Source organism: Aulonocara sp. 'chitande type north' Nkhata Bay, linkage group LG6, assembly GCF_057382095.1.
Source record: "Aulonocara sp. 'chitande type north' Nkhata Bay isolate Kocher_YH1m ecotype deep benthic linkage group LG6, A_spYH_male_GT1.1, whole genome shotgun sequence".
Lineage (NCBI taxonomy): Eukaryota > Metazoa > Chordata > Actinopteri > Cichliformes > Cichlidae > Aulonocara > Aulonocara sp. 'chitande type north' Nkhata Bay.
In genome coordinates, this window is record NC_141349.1 from 33653212 (window position 1) to 33669137 (window position 15926).

General features: G+C 39.6%; 1 protein-coding gene across 2 annotated transcripts in view; it reads right to left on the minus strand.

The window, feature by feature from the left end:
• adcy9a (adenylate cyclase 9a) overlaps positions 1-15926 on the minus strand; it is a 49652-nt gene that overhangs the window by 9700 nt on the left and 24026 nt on the right. For both annotated transcript variants that reach the window (XM_086296438.1, XM_086296437.1), the window contains exons 2-8: positions 14535-14734; positions 11689-11796; positions 11247-11485; positions 10719-10821; positions 9431-9639; positions 8318-8477; positions 566-717 (exon numbers count right to left, since the gene is read on the minus strand). In XM_086296438.1, the coding sequence (XP_086152564.1) occupies positions 566-717; positions 8318-8477; positions 9431-9639; positions 10719-10821; positions 11247-11485; positions 11689-11796; positions 14535-14734 (1171 nt within the window). The remainder of the gene's footprint in view (positions 1-565; positions 718-8317; positions 8478-9430; positions 9640-10718; positions 10822-11246; positions 11486-11688; positions 11797-14534; positions 14735-15926) is intronic.

Sequence of the window (15926 nt, forward strand, 5' to 3'; positions counted from 1 at the left end):
CCACGGGTCAGGTGGTATATCGTGATATATATCGTCATCGTGATATAAAATAATTCATATCGTGATAAATATTTTTTCCATATCGCCCAGCACTAGCTGTTATACACAGGTGCCGTGTTTGAAATAAAGCTGAATAATGCTTGAATAATCTCTGGATGACTCCTACACTTCACCCGAGCTCTCCGCTCTCCCCTCCGCAAAAGTCTCCATCGGTTTCTAACAGAAGACTTCTCCCTTTTCTATCAAAACACATTGATTATTCTCCCGCTGACTCTCACCGATCTGAACTGCTGTTTCTGGAGAGAAAATGTGGAATACCTCCACTTACACTGTGCCATTTCAGTCAGTACATTGTACATTGAGGATTATATGTAGTGAATATATGCAGAGATCTACAGACTAAACACAAAAGGTGCAAATTTGTTTTACAATAAGGGCTGGCTAGAAATCACTGCTCTACCCTACTCTAACCTTGACTACTTAAGTCTTTTATAGGGATTCATGATAGCATCCCACAGAGTACCCTGCACTTAGTGTTTGTGTGTATGTGCAGTTAGCGTCTCACCTTTCCCCAGCCAGAGGACTGCACAACAGCAGCAGCAGCAAAGCAACCCCTGTAGCAGTGGCTAGGATTGAGCGCATCCAGAAACTCAGCTGACAGAAGTTACAAAACTGGATGATGGCCAGGATGGTGGCACAGCACAGGAACGCGGTCACCTGAGGAAAAACAAAAGCTAGTTATTCGAATGTCTTAGCAAATACAACAGCAACAAAGAATTCTTGCACATTCAACTGAAGCGTGTGCTATAAAAACACCTACTAAGCACGTAGTGATGTAATGATGTAATACTGGCTACTCCTCAGCTGTAAAATCCAGGTTTTCTGTTTAAGCACTTAGTGGTTATGTTGTGTAACACAAGTGCATCATACTACATCTTTCACCACCAGAGCCAAAGCCAGCATGTTGTAGCCCAAAGACAATCCATAGGCTTATTGAATAAAATATGATAAAAGCTTGAAGGTTTTTGGATCAAAGTACTACAGTTCAGTTCAGATAACTGCAACCAGAAAGTGCCTTAAGATGATTACCCTTGTGAATTATTGCTACATAAATAAAATTGAATTAATTAGCTTCCCATTTCCCCCACGGCAAACGTTTTTCTCTACAGTTCTTGTTGCCATTTCCTTGGTATTTCCCTGGATTGTGTCAGCAAAACTGCAATATTATATCCTAAAATGTCAAGAGCAATTCAGGGAATAAGTGCACACACACTTTCAGTTTTCAGGACTAGCTCTATAATTTCATGGAACATTTTTTTTAAATTAATGAATCATTTTATTTGTTTATTGTCACAAATAGACCTTTACGACAATCAAAGGGATTCTATTTTGCTCATTTCCAATTTTCTCCGTACTTTGTTCTTGGACCTTACTATAGTATCTTTGCATGATTCTGATTTCAAAATGATCCTTATTCATCTTAACCTGGGCTGTGGTGCGACACCTCACTTCATGCACATTGTGAAGCAAGGTTTTTTTAGCACCTCTTCCTTTAAACTAGCTTTGTTCTCATTGGCTGGTCCTTGCAAACGATTAGAACAGCAGGCGGGTGGAGCTGTGGTGCTGCTGCATTCCCAGCCTAAGGTGGCATTATTAGGAATATCCTCTGTCACTGACTTCTTATAGAGCCAAGAGCAGGAAAAATTTTAAAATAAAATTTAAAAAAGCTTCCTGGTAGATGCACCTTAATTTGAAAATCCCAGGCGATTTTGAGAAAAGTTGACTCTGGTCTTGAACTCTAGGTCAGGGTCCTTGAGATTCAAACTTGTTTGAGATTTTTAGTAGGTCCACCCAAGGGATGAATTTAAAAATCCTACATCACCTCAACCTTGAGTTGTCATATTCACAAACTTGGGTATCAACAGTAACAATACCCCATGAACCTTTTAAGATTGAGGGGTAAAAACTGTCTACAACAGTGTTTAGTGCAGTCTGAAACCTGCACTTTGGCTTGAAGGGATTACTTCTATATATAGCATGAAAATAACTGGATGGATTTCAAAACAATGCTGTCAAAATGAGTTTTTCACCAATGTTGAAGATTTAGCACTGAACAAACTGTAGTGTATTCAATCTCAAATTGAAATCCACCACGTGAGCAAGTGTTGGGCCATCTACACTAAAGCAGAGTCATGCTGGAAGAGAAAACCTAAGCACAGTCCAAAATGTGTTGGTAAGCTGAGGCATTAAGAGTCCCCTTCGCTGGAACGTATCATAAGTTTACCAGTCTCACAAATCGTCTTCATAAATACACATTCCTTAACCGTTTATTAATAGGACCTTTGAGCTCAACGGTAATTAATTAGCAGTGGAAATAATTTCTGGTACCATCACAGAAATGTAGCAGTGACAATAATATTGTATGCTGTAATCGTACTGGGCAATTAGTGATACAAAAAACCTGTTTTATCCTGTGAATAAAAGTACATGTTTTTGTCAATGTACCATAATAACAGAAGCGAAACGCAATATTGTGTCAGGACAATTCACTATTTATGCACAATAAATAAAGGAGCATAGCGCGACAATTTCTGTTCAGCGCCAGACTTGCTTGTAACCTATATCACTAATTATGTTATGAAAATGACGTATTAACTACTAAAAAACACTGACCTTCGTGTAAATGCTTGGAGCAGACTAACCTGTGAGCTGGAGTGTTCTGGGACGTTATATTTGGTCTTTGAATGGCTGCAATCCAGGCCATCCGACTGGTGTCAAGCCAGCCTCCAATTCGAGACTTGCAGTCAAGCCAGCCTCCAGTTTGTTTTACATTCCCTGTGTATTCAAAGTATTACGGGAATGGATGTGGAAACCGGATTTCAAAATAAAAGCCAACTTCGAGTGAATTAACAGATATGTTAAGAACATAATAACATATAATTTAGGCTTTTTTTTTTTTTTTTACAAACTCTAATGTTAGATCTATATGACACAGCCTTGTACCCTAATTGTGCCCTGTCACTATCAAGGCCATCTTATTTTGGATTTCAAAGTAAAAGCCCTGTGAATCTTCATTTTTGAACTACTCTTTCAATGACTTAATAATGCTCTTAAAAGCAAAAGTCGTATTTCCAAATACTATTTGAACTTTATATCAACACTTTCCAACCACAGTCTTTTTACAGTGATACCATATCAATATCAAGTCAGTCTGATTTTGATTTTCATAGTAATGGCCCTTTGAAATTGTCCATAATTGACTTAATCTTCTAACGATTCAAAATGCTCTAAAATGAAAAATTCTTGTTTCCACAGGGTAATTCCACCTTAGATCAACAGTATACAACCTCACGATGTTACCATATCAATATCAAGTCATTCTGATTTTGCTTTAAAAAATAAAAGCATTTTCAAACTGCCCATATCTGACTTGATCCTGGAACAATTTCAAAATGCTCTAAAATGGAAAATTCCTGTTTCCACAGGGTAATTCCACCTTAGATCAACAGTATACAGCCCCACAGTGATACCATATCAATATCAAGTCATTCTGATTATGCCTTCCAAAATAAATGCCCTTTCAAATTGAGCATATACGGCCTACTTTTTTAACGATTTCAAAATGTTCTTAAAAAGAATTTTGCTGTTTCCACAGGATAATTTCACTTTAGGTCAACAGTATACAACCTCACGATGTTACCATATCAATATCAAGTCATTCTGATTATGCCTTCCAAAATAAAAGACTTTTCAAATTGCCAAGATACGACCTACTCTTTTAAAGATTTCAAAATGCTCTAAAAGTGAAAATTGCTGTTTCCACAGGATAATTTCACTTTAGGTCAACAGTATACAACCTGACGATGTTACCACATCAATATCAAGTCATTCTGATTTTGCTTTCAAAAATAAAAGCATTTTCAAAATGCCCATATCTGAGTTGCTCCTGGAACAATTTCAAAATGCTCTAAAATGGAAAATTCCTGTTTCCACAGGGTAATTCCACTTTAGATCAACAGTATACAGCCCCACAGTGATACCATATCAATATCAAGTCATTCTGATTATGCCTTCCAAAATAAAAGACTTTTTAAATTGTCCATAATTGACCTAACTTTCAGTGATTTCAAAATGCTCTAAAATGGAAATTTCCTGTTTCCACAGGGTAATTCCACTTTAGATCAACAGTATACAGCCCCACAGTGATACCATATTAATATCAAGTCATTCTGATTTTGCCTTCCAAAGTAAAAGCCTTTTCAAATTGTCCACAATTGACCTAACTTTCAGTGATTTCAAAATGCTCTAAAATGGAAATTTCCTGTTTCCACAGGATAATTCCACTCCAGATCAACAGTATACAGCCCCACAGTGATACCATATTAATATCAAGTCATTCTGATTATGCCTTCCAAAATAAAAGACTTTTCAAATTGCCAAGATACGACCTACTCTTTTAAAGATTTCAAAATGCTCTAAAAGTGAAAATTGCTGTTTCCACAGGATAATTCCACTTTAGGTCAACAGTATACAACCTGACGATGTTACCACATCAATATCAAGTCATTCTGATTTTGCTTTCAAAAATAAAAGCATTTTCAAACTGCCCATATCTGACTTGATCCTGGAACAATTTCAAAATGTTCTAAAATGGAAAATTCCTGTTTCCACAGGGTAATTCCACCTTAGATCAACAGTATACAGCCCCACAGTGATACCATATCAATATCAAGTCATTCTGATTATGCCTTCCAAAATAAATGCCCTTTCAAATTGAGCATATATACGACCTACTTTTTTAACGATTTCAAAATGTTCTTAAAAAGAATTTTGCTGTTTCCACAGGATAATTTCACTTTAGGTCAACAGTATACAACCTCACGATGTTACCATATCAATTTCAAGTAATTCTGATTATGCCTTCCAAAATAATGGCCTGTTGAAAATGCCCATAATTTACCTAACTTTCAGTGATTTCAGAATGCTCTAAAAAGGAAGATTTCAGTTTCCACAGGGTAATTCCACTTTAGATCAACAGTATACAACCTCACGATGTTACCATGTCAATTTCAAGTCAGTCTGATTTTGCTTTTCAAAATAAAAGCTTTTTCAATTTGCCCATATATCACTTACTCTTGGAGCGAATTCAAAATGCTCTAAGATGGAAAATTGCTGTTTCCACAGCATAATTCCACTTTAGATCAATAGTATCCAACCCCACAGTGATACCATATCAATATCAAATCAGTCTGATGTTGCCTTCCAAAATAAATGCCACTAGGTTGTAATTGATAGTACGTTTATATTTTAAGTCTGTGGAAAGATGTCATGGTTGGTTTGCAAGCTGTTTTGTAATTTCTTTATTTAGAATGACATCTTTCCACAGACTTAAAATATAAACGTACTATCAATTACAACCTAGTGGCAATTTCAGCTTCCTTTTACATCATCTTTATGATTCAATTCTGTCATAATCAATTGAGTCTGATTTTGCTTTTCATAATGAAAACCCAATATGTGTTGAAACAGCAATTTTCATTTTTAAAACATTCTGAAATAATTGAAAGAGTATATCACATATGGACAAATTCGACGGGCCATTAATTTGAAAGGCGAAATCAGACCAACATGAAATTTACATGGTTTTACTGTCGGGTTGGATACTGTTGATCTAAAGTGGAATTACCCTGTGGAAACAGGAATGTGCCATTTTAGAGCATTTTGAAATTGTTCCAGGAGCAACTCAGATATGGGCAGTTTGAAAATGCTTTTATTTTTTAAAGCAATATCAGAATGTTTTGATATTGATATGGTAACATCGTGAGGTTGTATACTGTTGATCTGGAGTGGAATTATCCTGTGGAAACAGGAAATTTCCATTTTAGAGCATTTTGAAATCACTGAAAGTTAGGTCAATTGTGGACAATTTGAAAAGGCTTTTACTTTGGAAGGCAAAATCAGAATGACTTGATATTGATATGGTATCACTGTGGGGCTGTATACTGTTGATCTAAAGTGGAATTACCCTGTGGAAACAGGAAATTTCCATTTTAGAGCATTTTGAAATCACTGAAAGTTAGGTCAATTGTGGACAATTTGAAAAGGCTTTTACTTTGGAAGGCAAAATCAGAATGACTTGACATTGATATGGTATCACTGTGGGGCTGTATACTGTTGATCTAAAGTGGAATTACCCTGTGGAAACAGGAAATTTCCATTTTAGAGCATTTTGAAATCACTGAAAGTTAGGTCAATTATGGACAATTTAAAAAGGCTTTTATTTTGGAAGGCATAATCAGAATGACTTGATATTGATATGGTATCACTGTGGGGCTGTATACTGTTGATCTAAGGTGGAATTACCCTGTGGAAACAAGAATTTTTCATTTTAGAGCATTTTGAATCGTTAGAAGATTAAGTCAATTATGGACAATTTCAAAGGGCCATTACTATGAAAGGCAAAATCAGACTGACTTGATATTGATATGGTATCACTGTAAAAAGACTGTGGTTGGAAAGTGTTGATATAAAGTTCAAATAGTATTTGGAAATACGACTTTTGCTTTTAAGAGCATTATTAAGTCATTGAAAGAGTAGTTCAAAAATGAAGATTCACAGGGCTTTTACTTTGAAATCCAAAATAAGATGGCCTTGATAGTGACAGGGCACAATTAGGGTACAAGGCTGTGTCATATAGATCTAACATTAGAGTTTGTAAAAAAAAAAGCCTAAATTATATGTTATTATGTTCTTAACATATCTGTTAATTCACTCGAAGTTGGCTTTTATTTTGAAATCCGGTTTCCACATCCATTCCCGTAATACTTTGAATACACAGGGAACGTAAAACAAACTGGAGGCTGGCTTGACTGCAAGTCTCGAATTGGAGGCTGGCTTGACACAAGTGCCATCCATCGGCTCTTTGTTACTTCGGAAACATGGCTCGAACAATTTCTCTTCAACGACATAATCCGATAACAACCGATCTCTTTACCCGTCGGCTTCCCGTGGCTGTCATGCGACCGGCTATTGCAGTTAATAATACAACAGCTTCTTGACATTTTTGTGTTTCTTTTTATTGCTGTATAACTGATTTTAATTGAAAGCCTGCGTGAGCTAGTACCGCTTGCCACGAGTTCCCAGAATCCTTTGCGGTTCTACCCGTGAATGACGTCACATTTTCAATCTCTATATAATATGCATGTTAAATTTTATATTTGGGGTAAAATATCAAGTCTTTTCAAGTAAACCGGTTCAAGTCCAATTCAAGTCCCAGGTCATTGGTGTAAAAGTCCAAGTCAAGCCACAAGTCTTAGAACATTTTTTCAAGTCAAGTCTAAAGTCATAAAATTAATGACTCGAGTCTGACTCGAGTCCAAGTCATGTGACTCGAGTCCACACCTCTGCTGTTAACGATTACATTGACAAGATAAGATCTTTTCCCAGCTCATCACTACACATGTCCTCCCCTCTCCCTGTCATGCCCTTCCACCCCACCCTAACACCCCACAACCCTCACTCAGCACTGTTATTGGGCCTTAACATCTTCAAAGGCATTAAAGTCCAGAAAACTGCATGTCTAATTAGCAACTCTCCCTGAGACTGTCGCTTTGATCTGCGAGCCCTGAAGCGATGGCGAGAGCTGAGGCGAGAGAGTGAGCAGGGTGGGAGAGAAATGGATAAAGACATCAGGTGTTGGAAAAACAAGATATGAAACCAATGCACATCTTGCAAGCAGCCGTTGGCTCCAACATGAAATACGAGACTCGTACGTATACAGAGCTGGAAATGCACTTGACTTAAAACACCGCAAAACAAGCGCAACTCAATCTTCACACATGCAGGACTCAAAGAAGAAAAGTCGACATTTCTGGTGCCAAAATCCATGCGTGTTCATTCTAGTGGTCCTATAACGGGTTAACACCAGCTAATGAGCTGTTTTAGACCATGATGAGTTTCAAATCAGCTTAGAGATAACAGTCAGAGTAAACCATTACAGCTACAAAGGATACTTCCAAAAGCAGGGACAACAGAGGCACAGTAGTTGCAGTTAAATCAGCAGCAATACAAGTACTATTAGTCCCAGCATGGCATCTTTAGTAGTAGTCCTGGCAGCAGCGTCAACTGCAATCTCTCTGAATGATACCAAGAAGCAGCAACTATGACGGTGCAAGTTTAGTAGGGTTACATTTTTACTTTAAACTTCTCCTTGAGATACTTTCAGATGAGAAATGTGTGAAATATTTTGAGGCTGTGAACCAAAAGATATTTGGGATGTTTAAGAAGTTTTGTTCAAGAGTTTAATTTTAGTGTTTACCTGAGGTTCCGGCTGGACGCCTGAAGTGAGGTGGGACAAGACAGAGATGGCAGGGAGAGAGACCAACACGGCGCCGATCACGTGACGAGAGACCCAGCCAGAAACTACCAGGAGGAGGGAGTGAGTACAGCTCATCACCTCCTCCAAGTAGAAGGCCATGCTGCACGAGAGGAGTGGAGAAGAGAAGGGGGAATCATTTATTGTCTTAATGAAAATCAGAATGAACAAAAACTTTAACCCATAACTGAAAAATATCAAAGTTAGACAGAAAATAAAGTAGAGAAAAACACGCCGCCTCTTCTCCTCTAACTTCCTCAATCCTTGCTCAGTCTGGGAAAAAACTGCAGCAGATTCTCATTACCCTTAATTATGATACATTATTAAAACAATAACACTGTCCAAGTCACAGCAAGAAGATGAAGATTTATTGCCCATTTAGGCAAGACAATAAGTGAAAATTAATTAATCTTTAAATACTCTCCATGCACAGTCATTAAAGTAAGTACCACAAGAAAACACATCCCGAGCACTACTCAGAGTATTGGAAAATCCAAGGATAAGTTTTTTTTTTTTTCTCTTTTAGCCTGGTATGAGTTTGTCATTGTGCCGGTTTCTAAGCCAGTAATTGACTGGGGAAATTTATCCGTGGTGTGGAAGCCAAATAAAACATAAAACAGTGTAAAACAATTCATGCTATTCTCAGTGGAAAGTCACAGTCCTGCATGTTGGTCTATCAGTAGTTTCAGTTCCGTGGCACTGAAGCCCAAGAGATACAGATTTTTATTCGACTGTGACAGCACTCGACTTGAAAACAAACAATTGCGTATTCTTACGCCCAGCTGGAACCGCACCGAGAGCAACGGTATAAATAACACTTGAGCGATTTCGCTATCCCGCCAGGAAAAATATAATCTGGGGAAAACACTGAGGCCTTGTCATTGTTTTGTAAAAAGGTCAAATGTTGAGACAATGAATGTGTTACGTTATAAAATATGTTATACAAATGTTTTTATTGGCATATCGGTCAAAACATTTTTGATATACAACATGTGTGCACACTCACTAACACCCACAAACACTCTCCATCTGCATCAGCTGCCTAAACATCCTCACCGTATGGAGAGCACCAAGGAGGCCAGCTCAAACAGACCAGCCAGGGGAGCCAAGGCCAGGGCAGCGGTAGCCAGAGTGGATGAGCTCATGAGAGGTGGAAGAAAGCAGGCCAGGGTGAGGGCCAGGAAGACAAAACAGCTGAGGAGGACATCCAATAAGGAGCTGAAGGTAGTGCTTGCAAACGTCTGCACCGGAACCATGTTTCTGACCTAAATGGGAAGAGTAATTGCAATTGCTCATGTTTACAGAAACTACACCCACACCTTGCAATGCACACATAAATGTATGGATGTTTTACAATCAGGTCTAAAATGTGTAAATCTAAATGCAAAACAAAGTACAGACACAATGAAACCTCCAAAATATTTATTTTACCTTTTTTTAGCAGTCGTATCCAGATCTGCGTTGTTTTTACGTGGTTTCCTAATCTGATTTAACTTAAAAAAATGTTACTGCCTTCTGTAAACTGCCAGATTATTTTTAAATTAATCACACTTCTTCAGTGGGTGTTAAAACCCCCCAACTAAATCCTATTTTCATCCTTAAAGGGGGGGTGCAAAACGACAGTAAAAGCGACAAATAGAAGCTTTTTTACAAATGCAAAAATCCCCTGAATTCTTCCAATCGTTTAACAATTCTTTCTAGACACGAATGCACAAACTAAAACTTGTGCTGCTTTAGCAAATAATAAATATTATATAAATGTTTACATACTGAATATATTTTCACAGCTAAACCCAAAAGTCATAGTCATGTGCAAACTCTTATGATCACATACTGTAGACATTTTGCGTGAAGTGATCCTAGTGTTGTGGGGTTTTTGTTTTTTTGTAGTAACACTGGTTTAACACCAGGTGGCTACAAGACTTTGAGGTCAATGCAGGCCAACTGGAACTGGTCCTGTGTGTGTGTGCCTGTGTGAGAGAGCATGTGGTATAAAATTTCGGAAACAAGAGGGGTACAAGGAAAAACTTACAACAACTCCACCCCATCGGTCAAAGAGACAAGCACGCAGTGACACAGAGAGAATCAAACGCTCTGCCTCAGATTCAAAAGATGCATTAGGACACTACTGTTTGTCATTCGTCTCCTTATTGCCTTCTGCTTTTTAACAGTTCAGGTTTTTGGGTGGTTCTTTTTTTCTTATCCACGTAGGAAGCCCTCTCTTCTGCTGAGTGCTATTTTTAGTTAAGCCTCAAGTTAATCAGCGAAGAGCGTTAAAATCACAATCGCTGGTAGGATCATCAAACAGTTGAGTAGAAAAATGTGTTTGTGTACTTGTGTGTACCTCTTCCTTGTAGCTGCTCCGATAGGCTTTTTCCAGAGGGCTCTTTAGAAAGTTAAGACTGATCTTATTGATGGGTGGTTTGAAAAAGTAATCCTTCATTAGACTGGAGATCAGAGTAAGGAAAAAAAATACGACAAAAGGTCAGAAAAAGTCAAATGGTTCACTTATTATTTTATTGTGCGAAAAAAATGCAACAACTGTAACAACTCATCTGGTGATTCAGGACAAAACAAACAAACTGTAAGTCTGAAACAACTGCTCCGACATTAGCATTAAACCCTTGAGTCCTCAAGTAATCATACGATGTTTGCATTTCATCTTTAAGAGCATCCTGAGAACTCTGTGTGTGGAGTTTATGCGTTTATCTCTGTGATCTGGCGAGGCGAGCCCTCAGTACAAAGGTTTATTTTTAATAAACCTTTAGAAAATTATGAAAACATGGCATCATATTCAATGCCAAAGTGATAAGGGTGCATAATTAGTCACCCTTATCAGATCATAAATTCCACCTTTAACCACTTTGCTCACCTGTCCTCCCCTATAACATCCACGAAATGGGCGTCGCTCTTCTGTCTGTAGTTCTTGGCACGCAACTGTATCAAGGCAGAGTGATCCATGCCTGTACCTGCTGCCCCCGTGCCCCCAGCCATGCCGAGACTGGTGCCAGTTCCCGTGTCACATAGAGAACTCTGACTGGCCCGCACTGGTTCCTCCAGCGGTGGACTCAGCAGGCCGTTGACTGCCCTGGGGCTGTGACCTGGGATAAACTGTGATGAGTAGATGAGATAAAGGCGATGACAAAGACAGAGGGACCAGAGTCAGAGGAGAGACGACGGAGGTGAAAAAGAAGAAAGGACACAAAAAGCGATAAGCACGGGGCATGACTGTCAAGTAGCTTTAGAGACAAATGCTTAATCGAGTGCTTGACAAGTGCACCGATGCTGTCGTTGCTCGTGTGTGCGTGTTGTACCTTGGCACTGCTAGTCTTGTGCTCTTCCTGGCAGCCATTCAGCACAGCCACATCATCACCCTGCTCTGCCACTGAAGACAGGACCGTGTTATGAAACACACAGGGAGGCTGGAGAGAGAAAAAGACAGCAGGGGGAGATTTTGACAAATTAAACATATCATACAGAAGCGGCTTGTGCAATAACAGCATCAGATTATATATGATGGAGCTGTGCGCACTGGTATGTTTTAAGTTTAAGTAAAAGTGAAATGATGAGCTGGAGTGTTTCAGTTTTATAATAAATCCCCCTAATAATTAAGACTTAGCAATGAATACGAGACAAAATAACTCTGTGTGAGTCACACAATGGTAAATGGCCTGTATTTGTATAGCGCTTTACTAGTCCCTAAGGACCCCAAAGCGCTTTACACATCCAGTCATCCACCCATTCACACACTGGTGATGGCAAGCTACATTGTAGCCACAGCCACCCTGGGGCGCACTGACAGAGGCGAGGCTGCTGGACGCTGGCACCACCGGGCCCTCTGACCACCACCAGTAGGCAACGGGTGAAGTGTCTTGCCCAAGGACACAACGACCGAGACTGTCCAAGCCGGGGCTCGAACCAGCAACCTTCCGATTACAAGGCAAACTCCCAACTCTTGAGCCACGATCGCCCCTGTTCAAAATGAGCTTCCCTTCATCACTGACTGGTTCAATAATGCACCAAAAGTACAGGGTCGGCCATTTATATGGATACATCGTAATAACATGGGAATGGTTGGTGATATTAAAGTCCTGTTTGTGGCACATTAGTATATGTGAGGGGGAAACTCCTCGAGATGGGTGGTGACCATGGTGGCCATTTAGAAGTCGGCCATCTTAGATACAACTTTTATTTTTTCAATAGGAAGAGGTCATGTGACACATCACACTTACTGGTAATGTCACAAGAAAAACAATGGTGTGCTTGGTTTCAACGTAACTTTATTCTTTCCTGAGTTATTTACAAGTTTCTCTTTGTTCACAGCCATTGACATGTCGAAGAGGTTAACACGTGAGGAGCGGACCGAAATTGTGTTGATATCTGGTGAACGCAGTAACCGGGTCATTGCAGCAGATTTCAATGCAAGACACCCTACGAGACCATCCATCTCCCATGCTACAGTTAGCAAACTGCTTGCTAAGTTTCGTGAAACTGGTTCAGTGTTGGATTTGCCAAAATGTGGATGCAAGAAAACTGTCACTAATGAAGAAACATCAGTGGCTGTCCTAGCTTCATTCAGCAAGAGCCCACAGCATAGCACTCGCCGCATCCCATATGGAAAAGAAATAGTAAAAACTTACATGATTTACTCATGAAAGTGGCCACTTTCTCATTACTTTCATATATTGTTTTAGTAAGTATCCAAACCATACAAGTTTCATTTATATAATTTTTCAAGGGATCTTATATCTGTTTTCACTCTTGTATGCTTTCCATACAAGTTTCACACAAGACAGATGCAAACTTTATAAGATTTATATATATCTTTTCCATATGGGATGTCACTGGAGAGTGGCATTAGTCGAACATCCCTTCTGCCAATATTAGCTACTCACAAATGGCACCCTTACAAACTCCAGCTACTGCAGCATCTCAACGAGGATGACCCAGATCGGCGCACAGAATTTGCAGAATGGGCAAAACAAAAATTGGAGCAGGACCCTCAGTTCATGCAGAAGATTTTGTTCAGTGATGAGGCAAACTTTTATGTGAATGGTGAAGTTAACAAAGAAAACCACCACTATTGGTCTGACACTAACCCACATTGGATGGATCCCTCCAAGACTGTTGGAGCAACAAAAGTGATGGTTTGGTGTGGTATATGGGGTACAACGATAGTGGGTCCATTCTTCATCAATGGAAACTTCAAGGCCACTGGATATTTGAAATTGCTACATGATGATGTGTTTCCCTCTTTATGTACTGAAGCTGGCACGTTCCCTGAGCTTTTCCAGCAAGATGGTGCACCACCACATTATGGGTGCCAGGTCCGAACATTCCTAGATGAACAGTTTCCTGGAAAGTGGATTGGTCGTCGTGGGCCAGTTGAAAAGCCCCCAAGGTCTCCCGATCTGACCCCCTTAGACTTTTATCTTTGGGGTCATCTGAAGGCCATTGTCTATGGTGTGAAGATACGAGATGTGCAGCACCTGAAACTACGGATACTGGATGCCTGTGCTGGCATTTCTCCTGCGGTGTTGCTATCAGTGTGTGAAGAGTGGGAGAAGAGGGTTGCATTGACAATCCAACACAATGGGCAGCACGCTGAACACATTTTATGAGTGGTCAGAAACTTGTAAATAACTCATGAAAGAATAAAGTTACGTTGAAACCAAGCACACCATTGTTTTTCTTGTGACATTACCAATAAGTTTGATGTGTCACATGACCCTCTTCCTATTGAAAAAACAAAAGTTGTATCCAAGATGGCCGACTTCTAAATGGCCACCATGGTCACCACCCATCTTGAGGAGTTTGCCCCTCACATATACTAATGTGCCACAAACAGGACTTTAATATCACCAACCATGCCCATATTATTACGGTGTATCCATATAAATGGCCCAGCCTGTACTTCAATTTTGTATGTTACTATAGACAAGTGATTCTGACTGCTGGGGCACAGAGCTGGAAAAAAAAGGATTTGACCAAGGGAATCCTTTTTATTGTTAATGCCTGATTAAAACAATGCAGAGTGAGAAGTATTCTCCATTTCTTGATATGACAAGTATAAGAGCCACTGCTTTAAGTGAGGCATTCATCAGAAGGACAACAAGCATCAATGCCAGTTTGAGTTCCTCATATGTGGTTGTCCTCTTACCCCAATCCGGTCAGGTGGTTGGTGTGGCAGCAGAGGCTCAGCGGCTTTCGCCCCTCCAGGGATGAGGTCTGGTGTGTGGGTCGGAGGACAGGAGGAGCGGCTGACTCCTTCAAAATCCTCGCCTGGCAGTGCCATCTGAGAACAGCCACACTGCACATCATGATCCGGCTTCCTCCCTGATATCAGGTAGGTTTTCAGTTCTAACAAGAGAACAAAAAGCAATGCAGTTTAGAGGAGAGTAGCATAACTTTCACTTTACTGGTTGAGTGAGATTAAAAAGAAGTGAATTGCAGAGCACAACCGATGATAATTTCTTCAAAGCGGTGTCACTTAACACAATCCTAACAGCAGTGGCTTGCAATTGCTAAATTATTACTCGAGAATTTGTAAAGACCAGTCATCATGTGCCTCTGAATTCCCAAAGAAAGCAAATTTTCTTACTTACATATAAAAAATCAACTAAAATGGTGTAGTAACTTTTAAATTAGGGTCTATTTCCCTGAGAGGCACCACTGCACATGTTGCTGATAAAAAAGGACTGGATTATGTTGAAAATATGGACTCTGGGCAAATTTCTTTCGCCATTATGAACAAACAGATGGTCATGTTCAGGAATATGAATATGAACTGCTGACATAAGTCATTTTTATGGTGGTATGTACTGAGATGATCCACCTGGGTTTTAAATGTTAACCACTGTTAGATGTAACCAAAAATCTGATGATTCAGGCAGGTCTGTAACTGATTTGTCAATAAACTAATTTAATAATGAAAGGGCAGAAAAAAAGTCATTTGTAGCTGTTTTAGGTGTGTGGGTACAACAAGGAAGCGCTAAAGACACACCCTCCCTTCCCCGATCAGCACAACGCTGACCGTTAGCCATTAATGGCATTTGAGGAGGAAATTTTATACTTGTAAAAATCATGGCTAGGTGTAGACACACACTCTTCAAGCACACATGATCCATGCTTAGTGGATTTACACAAATGCTGACAAGCCAACGGTAATGCAATATTGGGTGTTTCACAAACTGTGTTTGCATATCAGCCCACGGCTCAGGCCTATTCACCTCGCTGAAGAGCCAACAAGGAAATATACAAACAGTGGATTAGAGAGATGGCCCATAGCCAGCTACTATCAGCATGTCCAAACATACAGTAACCTGGCTAACTGGCCTCATTGTTCAAACAGCTAAAGACGCTAACCATATTAGCAAGGGGGGGTGACTGGAAGAGCATCTAAAGGGTTACAGTGACATGGTCTATAACAGGTCGTGTGCTCTCTACTGTAAACTGACTGATGAAGTTACTATCATTAAAATGTGAACTATTTACTAGTAAAATTGAACTTGATGGCCTGCAAAAAGATATGTTTTCAATAAACTATCATTTA